The sequence below is a fragment of the Chanos chanos genome, chromosome 7 (assembly GCF_902362185.1).
Source record: "Chanos chanos chromosome 7, fChaCha1.1, whole genome shotgun sequence".
Classification (NCBI taxonomy): Eukaryota; Metazoa; Chordata; class Actinopteri; order Gonorynchiformes; family Chanidae; genus Chanos; species Chanos chanos.
The window spans coordinates 28,906,753-28,920,489 of NC_044501.1; the positions used below are offsets into that span (position 1 = coordinate 28,906,753).

General features: G+C 41.6%; 1 protein-coding gene across 1 annotated transcript in view; it reads left to right on the plus strand.

Moving 5' to 3' along the window:
* ptprn2 (protein tyrosine phosphatase receptor type N2) overlaps window positions 1–13,737 on the plus strand; it is a 136,368-nt gene that overhangs the window by 103,485 nt on the left and 19,146 nt on the right. Inside the window, exons 13-15 of the mRNA XM_030779149.1 lie at window positions 2,240–2,452; window positions 10,902–11,049; window positions 11,601–11,674. Coding sequence (XP_030635009.1) covers window positions 2,240–2,452; window positions 10,902–11,049; window positions 11,601–11,674 — 435 coding nt within the window. The remainder of the gene's footprint in view (window positions 1–2,239; window positions 2,453–10,901; window positions 11,050–11,600; window positions 11,675–13,737) is intronic.

Below are 13,737 nucleotides of genomic sequence, written 5' to 3' on the forward strand. Positions count from 1 at the left end.
GACAACCTCTTTCAAGAGGGCTTTTTCGTAGATCCAATCATGGTTGCCAAACAATGAGGGGACTGTTTTCTCTCTCTCTCTCTCTCTCTCTCTCTCTCTCTCTCTCTCTCTTTCTCTTCCTCTTGCTCACTCACTTGTTCTCTCTCTCTCTCCCTCTCTCTCTCTCCCCTTTTCTTTCTTTCCCTCCTCCTTTCATTTCTTCAATTTGAGGAAAATGACTAGCAGGGTAGATAGAGGCAAAGCTCAGAATCTATAATGGCGCACAGGTGCATGATGGGAGTGGAATGATGTCATTTAGGGAGAGGCGGCCCTCTCAGCAGGAAAAAAAAAAGAAACCCTCACATGAGACACGGCGATGTTCTATAAAAATATACATAAATAAAACAAAAAAGGGAGAAAGGCACTGAATTGATGAAGAAATTGAGCATAAATGCTCGCTTGGTTTGTAGACCTACAGTGTGGCTCCTTGAGAATATGTCTCTGCCAGTCACTGTTTGCATTTTGAATTGAAACGCACTCAGTTTGAAGCGCATCTTGTTTTATACAGCGTATTTGCTCTGTTTCTTAAATGTTTTGGATTTGATTTTATCTACTGGTTATGAGTGAATATTTAATGTTTAAATATTAACATGACAAACCATCTTAACTGGCTGAGAGAATTATGTATATAATTTAGCTTTTTTTTTTTTTTAAATAATGGTAATTTTTTGATAGACTACGATATTATGATGGTGTTGATAGATAATTCCATATGGCTAAATGTACATTGGGATGGTTAGTGATATTGTCTTGTATTTTGTGGTGAAATTTCGTTAAAGCTCAGCTCGGATTTCTGAGACATCTCAAACGCTCTGTAAGAAAGTTAAGAAAGTCTCCAATTTGCCTCAACTTAAGAATCGTGTAATTACTTAGTTGATGAATATGGTAATGAGAATCTTTGCGAAGTAAGTAAGTCATTTTGTTGTTTGATCACCATATTGTTTGGCGAATTGTTGGACTTGTCAAAGTCAAGTTTTCTGTTTACATATTTGAAGTTCTTTATTCTGTTTGCAGTGATAAGTAAGAACAAAAAGGTGCCGAACTTTTTTTTTTCTTTCCTTTTTTCTCACGACAGTCTCTTGTGCCCCAGGTCTTTCTTTCATCCACAGCGTTTAATAGAGAGAGAAAGAATACTAGGAATATTTTCCAAACATCTCTCTCAAACTTGGTCCGGGTTTTTCCGAAGTGCTTCTGTCTGTTTTCATGCTCTCAGCTTTGTCACTCAATGTTTTTAAAAGGGCCCATGTATGAAAAAATACAGTGTTCAACCACAACAACTCAACAGTCACGGTGGCAAAGTGGCTAAGCCTAGGCAACACTGGCCATTAGCAAAGCTCAGGTCTGACTTCTTCGCTTTTTCTTCACCTGCTGTGACTTGGTATTTAGGCGGTGATGTAACCATGAAGACAGAGGCCTAGTTCAAACCTGCTGAGAGAGACAGAGAGAGAGAGGGGGGGGTGTTGAGGAAGAGAAATAGGATGACACAGACTTACTGTTGAGTTTGGAAAAGCTACTGTGAGCGGTGTCTTGTGGAAAGCTGTGGTTTCTCGTTTGGGATTGATTTTTCTTTTAGCTTCTGTCACATGACATCTGATCGGAGAGAGTTTTTTTTTTTTTTGGACAGATTAAAGCGTTGCTAATTTGCTTTGACGGATTATACTTGCACAGCACACGTACGATAGTTTGCAGTTGCTTCTCCAACAATTATTTTGTCTTCCACTGTATGAAGACAATATAAGACAATATGAGAATGTCAAATACCATTTCATTCTCTAGTGTGCTATTAAAACACTCCTAGTATCTAACAGGTTTACACTGAGAACCTATAACTCATTTTGATCTAAATGTTACCAGTAGGCAGATACATTGATGACACACGTAACAGATAACATTACACACACACACACACGCACACACACACACACCTATCAGAGTAAGAGTTTAACAGTAATTAACTGAAGGTGTATTCAGATAATTAGCTATTAATTTAGACATTTTCCTTTGCTTCATTTGCCATGTTAGATTATCACTGTGTGTGTGGACATCCTGATAGGTATCAACATGTACCGTTTTTGCAAGTGACCTCTTGCGTTTTTTTTTTTTTAACAGAACCTGTTTGGCGTGGGTTTTTATTTTGTTTTGGTTTGGGGTTTTTTTGTGAATTGAGAGTTTTAACTGTCATTTTACCTGTCTCGTGTAGGACCTGTGTCGTCAGCGCATGGCCGTTCAGACATCGGAGCGCACGGAGAGAGTGGAACCTTTACATGCCTCACACACCTCGCGCATTAACAGTGTGTCCTCGCAGTTCAGCGATGGGCCCATGGCCAGTCCCTCCGCACGGAGCAGCACCTCCTCCTGGAGCGAGGAGCCTGCCCATACCAACATGGACATCTCTACCGGACACATGATACTGGTAAAGACACAGTACACGCACCGCACATATCTCTTTTCTTGTCTCTCTCTTTCTCTCTCTCTCTCTCTCTCTCTCCCCCATCTATCTATCTATCTATCTATCTATCTATCTATCTATCTATCTATCTATCTATCTATCTATCTATGTCTCTCTCTCTCTCTTTCTCTCTCTTACTCTCTCTCCCTATCTATCTATCTATCTATCTATCTATCTATCTATCTATCTATCTATCGATCTATCTATCTATCTATCTATCTATCTATCTATCTATCTATCTATCTATCTATCTATCTATCTATCTATCTATCTATCTCTCTTTCTCTCTCTTACTCTCTCTCCCTATCTATCTACCTGTCTGTCTGTATCTATTTGTATATATGTATACATGTGTATGTGTATAAATATTTACAAATGTATGTGTGTGTCTGTGGATGGAGAGAGAGAGAGAAGAGAGAGAGAGAGAGAGAATGAGTCAGTCATTTACATGTCAGTGGCACATTTTTCTGATTTTTGGGTCTTTGTTTCCCAGTCTGAAAAAGATTTGAGGGCCTTATGGGCATTAGCTTTCACGCACAATGGATTGTTTTAATTTAGCGCAACTTTTGTTTTATTCATTCCCAGACACGCTTGCCAAGAAAAACTGATAGATGCCCAGCAGTGGGGCGTTCATTACAGCGTAGGATATTTATCAAGTGTCCAGCGACAGGACAGTAGAACGCAAACTGATTTCATTCATTTAGCAGCTTGTGTTTGGACCGTAATGGATGGCTTTGATTTTGACTGTTGAAAGCTGTTTTGAAAGCCATTAAAATTACGTAAGCCAGCCAAAGAATTGTGCTTGAAAAAAAATTTTTTTGGAGGGCTAACAAACTCATTTAAACAGCGCAAGGCCCCGATGTGACCCGGTTAACAATGTCTCTCTGAGTCACCTAGCCGGTTTGGAATTCCTCCTTCTTATGACTGGGTTATTACTAAGCAATAATGAGATGTAACAGGACAGTAAAAACTAATTTTCTTTTTTCTGCAAGAAGTGTGTGCATATGAAAGTATGATATCAATGAACACTTTTGGGAGTTTTTTTGTTGTTTGGTTTGGGGGTTATGTTGTCCCCCCCTCCCCCCCCCCCCCCGCCCCTTCCTGAGTTTTATCCCAGTGTGTGTTCTGGAGCTCCCTCTTTATCTTTTTTCACGTGTAGTTGCACAAGAGAGTGTGACTGTGGTTTGACCTGAGAGCTGCTGATAGTGATTTTTTGAGACACTGTTCCGGTTCTCTCGCTGGCTTTACCCACAGACCCGCCACTGAGCGACCTGGGATGATGAATACATGGTACTTTTGGCGAACTCACACACACACACACACACACAGAAATACACATGCACATGCACACTCACACACACACTCACACACACACACACACACACTTGTCAGAATGGAAATCTCTGAAGCACACCCTCTCAATCTCTTACACACTCTCTTTGTCCCAGTGTGCTTCATCATGGGTTAGGTTGGCTCTGCTTCCTGGCCTTGTCTGTAGAAATGATGGCCTTTTTCTGGGCTGCCCTCAGGCGCCTGTGAACAAGGTGAGGGAAAAAGTGCAAATGTATCAGGGCAGATCCATCAATCTGGAAGCTTCCGTTTTTTGAGCCCCATTCTCTTCCTCTATCTGCTACGTTTCCTTATCCTCACACAACCAGGGGTGAAAGACACTCACTGATCCAAGGCTGGTTTATCGCACGTCGATGAAACAGAAGAGGCAAAATGCTTTTTTGGGAAACACTGGTGGGGTTTATTGGGAGCATTCAGTGGATTTGATTTTTTGAACATTCTGTGCTTGCTTCAACTACATGTGTACTCAAAAAACAGGGGCCCTTCTCTTCTCTTTAACACTTGGGGGTGTAACGGTACATATATTCACACAGCAGTGCAGACCACAGTTTGGTTTGAACTCTGTGAAGGAAATGTTTTTCCACTAAGAAGTAATCAAACAGTGATGTCACCACTCAGCCCCACTCACATGGAATCCAGGTTTCACTGTATGACTCAAAAGTGTAATTTCCCAGCCTGTGGCTTGACAGAAGTGGTGGGTGCCAGTCAATTGAAATCCATTGTCGTTCAAATCCAGACATCACGTCGTTTCAGACAGCGGGAGTCTTTCCAGGCTAAACAAAGTTGTACTTAATGGGGGGAAGGACAGTGAAGTTAGACCTGATCTCCACCATCATCATCTCATCATGAGGTCAAAGAAGTTACAGAGTGCTTTTCCCTCTGGTAAAAAAAAAAGGCTTTATAACTAATGATCCGTTTGCATTTAATGTAGACCTGTGTGTTTTACTGAATAAAAATAGTCAAATAATGATGGTAACTCATTCAGTAATGTTGTCAGTCCAATGACTGTTAATTAATTTCTCTGCTCCAACGGTGAAAAAAATGAACCATTACGTAAAAACCTTGGTATGTACCAAACCATAGTACCGGTGAACATTTACAACTCCAGTTTATACCAGTACAAATTTGAACCAGCATACATCAGAAAAGCATCAATGTCTTACATGTTTATAGGTATATTTATATATGTCATGCTTTTATATTTTACTTCAACTCAGCCGTCACTATTTTTTTACATGTTTCCAATCCCTATTTTTCAACCTTCAACCTTGACATTTTAATGGAGATTCTGCACCCCAATTAGTGTCCCCTGAAGCAGGGCAGTGCAGTTCTTCGCAGACAAGTCATTTCATAGATATATTTCATATATATATATATATATATATATATTGGTTATTACTCACCGGGCTGGCTCCACCCCCTTGCTCATTAAACATTAAACACATTCAAACAGTGTAATTTCTGTTCCTTAATACAGAAGGTCATTAAAATCCTCCCTTCTCCCTCTCTCCCACCTAAGATAAAGGACTCGGAGAGATTCCTCTCTAGCGGAGGTTTTGCTTGCCGCGGAGGCGAGCAGCATTTTAATGCCGGCGTTATCGTCCACCGCTTTGATTGACAGGACGCTTTTTTTTTTTTTTCAGTGTTCCCATTGTTCTTGCCCGAGCGTAATCCACCTTGTTTTCCCACAGTGCAGTGTAGCGCGGAGATGCGGGTTCGTAGCTCGGACCGCGGGGTTCGTGAATTACCCGTGATATTGAGTAGTCGCTCGTAACGGGTTTATAACTACACATAAAAGATCCATAACCATGAATAACAGTTAAAGAACAGAAATATGAATTGCTGTATGAAGTCCATCTCTCCATTTGTGAGCCTTAATGGCATGCTAATGTGTTTATGAGCAGGTTATGATGTAATGTATACATATATCTGTTTGTTAAGGTTTCTTTGAGTTGACCTGCCGTATTGCATTAAATTCTGTAACAAGAATGTTTGAGTGTTTGTGTGATTAAGTATATTTTAGTAGGAATTGTACTTTCAGGACCATGGACAGCACTGAGTGATATCACTGTCGTTTCATTGTACAAGAGCCAAGATCTGTAAAGCTATTAAACTGGAAATCCCCGTAAAACAGTGCAGCAGTGTCTGAACGGTTTGAAGTACCATAGACTTTAATGAAAAATATGCCTGTTGCAGTGTGTGTAGGAGAATTATTATAGTACTCAAAGATCCGTTTTTGTAAATATAAACAGCGACAAGAATTTGATGTATGCTTCTAAATGTCAGCTTCAGTGGAACGTGAAGAGGGCTGTGAACGAGTGTGTGTGTGTGTGTGAGAGAGAGAGAGAGAGAGAGAGACAGAGATAAAGACAGAGTGTGTGTGTGGGGGGGGGGAGAGTAAGTGTGTGTGAGAGAGTGAATGAGTGCATGTGTGTTTGTGTGTGTGAGAGAGAGAGAGACAGAGAGAGTGTTTGTGTATGTCTGTGTGTGTGAGAGAGAGAGACAGAGTGTGTGTGTGTGTGTGTGTGTGAGAGAGAGAGAGAGAGAGAGTGTGTGTGTGTGTGTGTGTGTGTGTGTATGACAGAGACAGAGAGGTTTGCCAGAGTTCGTCTCCTCACTCAGATGAATATGGAGTCCTTTAGTTGTTGTAATGTGCATATGTGGAGGGAACAGTCTGGGGCTTTAAATATTCTCCCTCATATTTAATTATGGAATTTATATCATTTTTATGGTTTGGTGAGGTTTTACCCTCTCTGCTGAGACTTTGTCTCAGTGCAGTTGTGTTTTACTTTGATATCTAGACGCTGTGTGCATAAGTGTGTGTGTGTGTGTGTGTGTGTGTGTGTGTGTGTGTGTGTGTGCATACACACAGACTTCCTTTATTTGAAACATTTGAAAATCAATAAGCGGCCTCTGGCCATAATTCTTCTGATGGTAATTTATTCTGTTGGTACACATTTTTCTCAGCTTGTCTTGAAGTAGAGATGGGTTTTTTTTTCCTTTCGGTAGCAATGTAAAGGGAAGGTAAGAGTGACTGTTCTCCATCATAGAGGAGTGATTCAGTGATTAAATGCATGGCCCAAAGCCAGAAACATAACAATCCCTCTGTCTCTGATTAGCTCACATCTCTGCCTGCTAATAGAGATGGTATTAGAGACGGTAAATAGAGATGGGTACAGTGATAAATTCACACACACTCACACACACACACACACACACAAACATACACACACTGCTTCATACACACACATACACAGCGTTTCACAGACACATACTTTCTCTCTCTTTCTCTCTCTCTATTTTTCTCAAACACACACATCACTGTATGGACTGAGTAAAATATGAACATATTTACTATGCTCTCTCACACTAGATGTACAGATAATACCAGTACCTGCTTTTAACATATTTTTACTTTTTTTTTTTGCAACATCAAGATTTTTAGCAGATAGAGTAGATAACAGATAGAATTTTGTCAGATTCTAGTGATGTCAAATGTATTGGATTATAAGAGTTTAAGAGGCTCCGGTCCATGATTATTAATGGTCTTAAGGGCATTTAGGAATAGATAAACATTGAACCTTAAATAAAACGTAACTTTTTATCATATTTGGACTCCATTCCTGGATCATGTGGGACCTAGAATATCCAATATATTTTGGAAGGCACTTGCTAGACCAAGGGGCGATGGTTGAATGCTGGAGGGAGGTTTTCTGTGATTTATTTATTCATTTTTTCTATTATTACTGTTGTTTTTTTTTCTTAATGATATCCCACCAAGCTTGTGAACTCAGACTGTGCTGTGCTATGCGTACAAGACTGTGACTAAGACTGTGCTGTGCTGTGCTGTGCTGTGCTGTGCTATGGGTACTTAAATGTAAAATTTATGTATATGTGAATGTGTTATAATGAATGCATAATTGATAATAAAGTTATGTTAAAAAAATAAATAAATAAAACATAGCCAAGGACTATTACAGTTGTAACTCCACCTAGTGGTATCTGTAATATTGCACTTTACCACAGACATGGCAATGCATGAGACATGGTTACATCAGGTCAGGTAGCACTGGAGTAGAAGTCCATTAACGTCTTTACTGGGCTATGAACCTGTACGAAGTCAGTGGGAGAGAGTAAGATTATGAGATGAACACACAGTCTTTTGCCCTTTTCAGTCTTCTCTTTTGGCAGACACTTAGTGACAGTTGAGAAAGAGAGAGTGGGAACTGAACGAAGGGTAATTTCTGCTTGTGTGTGTATGTGTATGTTAGAGAGGGAAAGAGAGAGAGAGTGAGAGAGAGAGAGTCATTGTCAGACTTGTGTTCTGAAGGTTGTGAGTGTTTTTTGCTTTTTTCTTTTTTAAAGATATGCCTACGATGTTGTGAAGTTGCCAAGCTCCGATACATCAAATCCCAGCATTCAAACTGTTCAAAGCAAAAAAAACAACAAAAAAACTGAATCAAACCGTTCACCTTGAATTACGTATTCACCAGACATAAGACCATTAAAGCTCCCAGGAAACAAAATCTGATGACATCAAAGAATCACAGCCTGTATCGCTGGGGCTCAGTAGTTTTGTAAACCAGCTTTCCCCGGATTGAAGGGGGGTGTTTAGTTTTAAACCATGATTGGCCCCCAAATAAAAACCCAGACCACCTGAGCTGAGCCAGTGTTGAACACAAATTTGCTCTTTGTGATGTCACTGTCTTTGTCCAATTATGTGATGGATTGGAATGAGATCACACTATGACATCACAAAGATGGACCTGGTGTTGGATAGAATAGACTCTGTCCAACACAAATTCACCCTTTTTGATGCCATAGTTTGATCTTATTCTGATCGCGTCATAGATTTCACTGTTGACACTAAAAGCCTCCAGAGCTGGTCTAGGTGATAATTATGACATGCAAGTCTCTGTATTCCTCATTAAAACGTATCATATGCATGCGTCAGTCCACTTTTCCTAGTATGAAACTGACAGGGAAGGGGATCTAAAGATACTTTTCTATCCAATTGAGTTAATCTCATTACTGGACCGCTAAGGCTTTTTAATCAAAGTCATTTCCCCCCACTAAATAATGAATGCTACACGACTCATAATGGCCTCTATTAAGTTGCTTGTCACATGGCGTATAATCTGCTAAGATATGACTGTGGAGAGAGAGAGACACGGCGCGACCAGGGCCAGTGGCTGGAATACTGGCATGACTGGAGCTATGTATCCCAGTTTTGTGTGTGTGTGTGTGTGTGTCTCTGTGTGTGTGTGTGGGGGGGGTGGGGGGCTGTAGTCTCAGTGTTGTCTTTTGAAATGTGCATAAAAAATTGTAAGAATGTGAACTGAGGAGAATGATTGACTACTGGTGAAGTGACAGTGACGGAAAGTGAGTGAGGCTGTCATATCAAAGGGTTTTGTGTGTGTGTGTGTGTGTGTGTGTGTGTGTGTGTCAGTGCCATTGTGTATAGAGTATTACTTTCACTGTGGAGCTGAGAGGATTCCTGACATCAGGTTGTGTGTGTAATCTTCCATCACAAACACACACACACACACACAATTTCACTGTTAATCAGCACACACACACACACACGCACACACACACGCACACACACACACATGCACGCACGCTCAATAAGAACATTCAACCTCAGATGGGCGGGGACGACTCACAACCCGCAAAACAAAACTCCAGCCCTCTCCCATCCTCATCCCCTCAAACCATACAGACACACACACACACACACGCGCACGCACACACACACACACACACACACACACACACACACACACACACTTCATCCTTCTCGATCCTTCTCTTCACCCTCCTCTCTCTCTCTCTCTCTCTCTCTCTCTCTCTCTCCTTTCTTCTTTGTCTCTGTTGAATTCAATTTGGTTCTCTCTGAGAAGCGGCTTAAGCACAGACAATCTTATCAGCGTCTGTGCAAAGCGCGGAGAAATGGAGTGATTGAGCTCTCGGTGAAGGAGCGGAGGAGAGACGCGCCAGGCCTCTTTCAGGCCTCTTAATTGCCTGCGTTTGATTGTCAGCCCTGCCCTCCTCTACCTCCTCTCACTCCACACGGCGGAGCGTGCGTGTGCAAGCGTGTGTGTGCGAGGGATTAACGGGTACGAGTCCTGTTTCAGGGCCCTGGTGCTGGTTTACCTCTGCCAGGAGACGGCAAGTTAGCGTTTAGCGCGCTTCTGTTGTCAATAGATAGAGAGAGAGAGAGAGAGAGAGAAAGACAGAGAGGGAGGGAAATGATAGGTTGGCCTTGGAGAGAAGGTTTGATTACAGCAGACGCATGTAAAAGGCTGCCTTGGGTCCTTCTGCTGAGATTAATATGTTTTAGTGTTGGCTTTATATATGTGTGTGTGTGTTTGTGTGTGTGTGTGTGTGTGTGTGTGTGAGAGAGAGAGAGAGAGAGAGAGAGAACAAATAACTATACGCATACATACAGTCATCACAGGGCTAAACACAAAGAGTGGACAAAAAAATAGTCATTTTATATCCTTTTTGTAAAGAAGTGACTGAAATCCACGTAGCATTTCTCTTCTGTTTGAAAGCTCTGTGTTTAAGTTTATTCACACAATCATTCTTATCAGCAAAGCCTGCTCATATCACGTCATTTGTCTTCAATTGGGTTTTGCTGTTCTGCTACATTACGTCCTGCCTTCTAAAGCGTCAACAAATGATTAATGCACTAATTACCGCTAGCCTATTAGCACAGGCTTTCTGTCTCTCTGAACTCAACAGTCCACTGAAGTCGTGTGTTGTCGTTGTTTTTTTGTTTTGTTTTTTTTGTTTTGATTTTTTTTAATAGTGAATTGTTCTCACTGTAACCTCAAAACCCAATGTGTTATGCCTCTCTAAACATCCATCCATCTTTTTTTTTCTCTCCCTTCCTCTTGTGTCTGTCTCACTCACTCTCCTATCTAATCTCTCTCTCTCTTTCTCTTTTTCTCTCTCTATCTTGCTTCATTTCTCCTCTTTGTCATCTCTCACTCTCCTGTCCTCTGATCTCTCTCTCTCTCTCTGTCTTTGGGTCATCTCTCTCTCTCTCTCTCTGAAGTCGTATATGGAGGATCACTTGCAGAATAAGGATCGTTTGGAGAAAGAGTGGGAAGCCTTGTGTAAGTACCAGGCTGAGCCAGCAGTGTGTGCCGTGGGCCAGAAAGAACACAACGCCCAGAAGAACCGCCTGCAAGGCGTCCTCGTCTGTGAGTTCTTATGGCTGTCTCTCTCTCTCAACACACACACACACACACACACAGAGTCTCTCCCTCTCTCACACATGCACACACACACATACACACACAGAGACACACACACACATACACACACAAAGTCTCTCCCTCTCTCACACATGCACACACACACATACACACACACACACATACATGCATATATATATATATATAGACCACTCAGCCAGATGGGATTCTACATTCTGCTCCATTTTAGATTTAGTTTTTGTTCATTTTTTTCTTTCCCAGTCATGTGACAGCTAACACCAATCCACAGCTGTTCTGTATGTAGCTGATATAATTATACAGGGTAACATCTCATTTAATTTTAAAAATCACCATGCATGTTTTCCATCCAACACACCCCATGCTCTCGCCCCAATTATTTATATGAGATAAATATTGTGCTACGTAAAAATTTTTTTTTTAAAGGAATCATCAATAGCATACATAAAAGGCTTTATAGATATTATCATCTGAATAGACATTAGTGTAATAACATGGCCTGTTTGTCTGTGTTTCAGATGATCACTCCAGAGTCATCCTGAAAGCGGAGAATAACCATGGCAACTCTGATTACATCAACGCCAGTCCCATTGTGAGTCACAGTCTGCATTCTTTGACTCTGATTGTCCTTTTTCGACTGTTAATTACAGCGCAAGATTCACTTCAGTTCAGTTATGTATACTCAACACCAAAAGTCTAATTACACTGACAGTACGTCAGACAAGTCCTAACGGTTGTAAGAGTTTTGTCGGTGGAGACAGAATAAGTATGATTTAGTAATATAGAATGTAAACTGTGTTCTGAGTGTGTGTTTAGATTTGCACGTCTTTCACTCAAGGCCGACTTGTTCCGGGCTCACCGGCCGTCTCCTGTCTGAACTGGTTAAAAGTGCTGTGATGTTGGATGGTGTTTGCGTGTGTTTCCTCTCGGAGGCCTTAGCAGTGTAGGATTCATGCTTATCTGATTCCAGTCACACGTCTGGCACATCTGATTTCTGCTGTACGTTTAAACTCAGCAGGGGAAAAAAAAAACATACAGACAAAAACTAAAGAAATGACACAAATGCTGTACAAAGCATATTATACTTGGTTTAGACTGTTGTTTGGTTTTGTTTTGTTTTTCTATTTTTGTTTTTGTTTTTGTTTTTATTTTGTCATACGTAGAGAAATGAAAAGGCATTTTGTGATTTTTGTGCCCCCTGAGGCTGATAGAGTAAGGATTCCATTATAAGAACAGGAAGCTATGCATTTAAAATCTGCTGCTGGTGTGTGTGTGTGTGTGTGTGTATTGAAGGATTGGCACCCAGTTTTGTCATTGCTCATTTCAGCTGTCCACTTCATGCACACTCAACACCACCTGTTCTTCATCACAAATACATGCAGACACACACACTCACAGATACATGCATACACACATACACTCACACACGCACACGTACACGCTCACACACGCACATACACACAATACAGTGATTACACGCATGAGGCAGTGGGAGTGACCCTGGACCGCCTGGTTCGTTGGCGAGAACGATGTCAATTAGGATCCCCAGGGCCGCACTGGGGCCACAGCCGCGGTGCAGTCTTAGCTATGCTGACTGAGTTAATGACAGACAGTCTAACAGAGACGACATCACAGTCACTCAGTTCAATCAATGAAGAGTCGACTTTTACCAATCAAAGTCAGTTTTATCTCACAACCCTGCACGTTTTCAACCAGAGGAGCACATTCTTCTTCTTTTTTTCCTTCTTCTTCTTCTTCTTCTTCTCCTTCTTCTTCTTCTACTTCTTCTTCTTCTTCTTCTTCTTCTTCTTCTTCTCCTTCTTCTTCTTCTCCTTCTTCTACTTCTCCTTCTCCTTCTTCTTCTTCTTCTCCTACTTCTTCTTCTCCTTCTTCTACTTCTTCTACTTCTCCTTCTTCTTCTTCTACTCCTGCTTCTTCTTACAAGCATTAATAGAAATATGAATATTTATGAGGGCTCATTATATTCAACACAGTCCGTGTAATCAATTAATCGAGGAGGAGTCACGCGGACTAAAGTCAGACCTAGTCATCGCTCTCCTGCTATGTTTTGCTTTTCATTCGGCTGAAAAACAAAAGGAGCGAGGGAGTCCATTTCCACCCGCCCCCCTCCACTCCCCCCCACCGGGCTGTGAGCAGCGGTCGGATTGGGGAGGGCAGGGATCACTGCGTCAGAAACACAAGCACGGGGGGGGGGGGGGGGGGGGGGGGGGGGGGGGGGGGGGGGCGGTATGGGGGCATGGTAATTACAGCACGACAGGGTTTTGAGCAATGCACGGTGGAGAAAAAAAACTGTGATAATTATGTCTGTCAATGTTTCCAACTTCCCTCTCATTAGCTTCGAATGCTAATGACCATGAAAGTAAATCATTTGTGGCATTTTGTTTTTCCTCGTTTTACCTTGGAATTTTACAGGGAGGTCATGGGTGATGGGAGAGTGTGTGTGGGGGGGTACACACACGTGCACACAAATACCTTTTAGAAGGATGGATGACACAAAGACTTTGTCTGTCTCCTCTGTCTCTCTTTACACACACACGCATTTTAACACACACACACACACACACACACACACACTCGCTTAGCTTTCTTGTGACAATTCAGTGCACATATTGCACAGTGACATTAGCATAAACG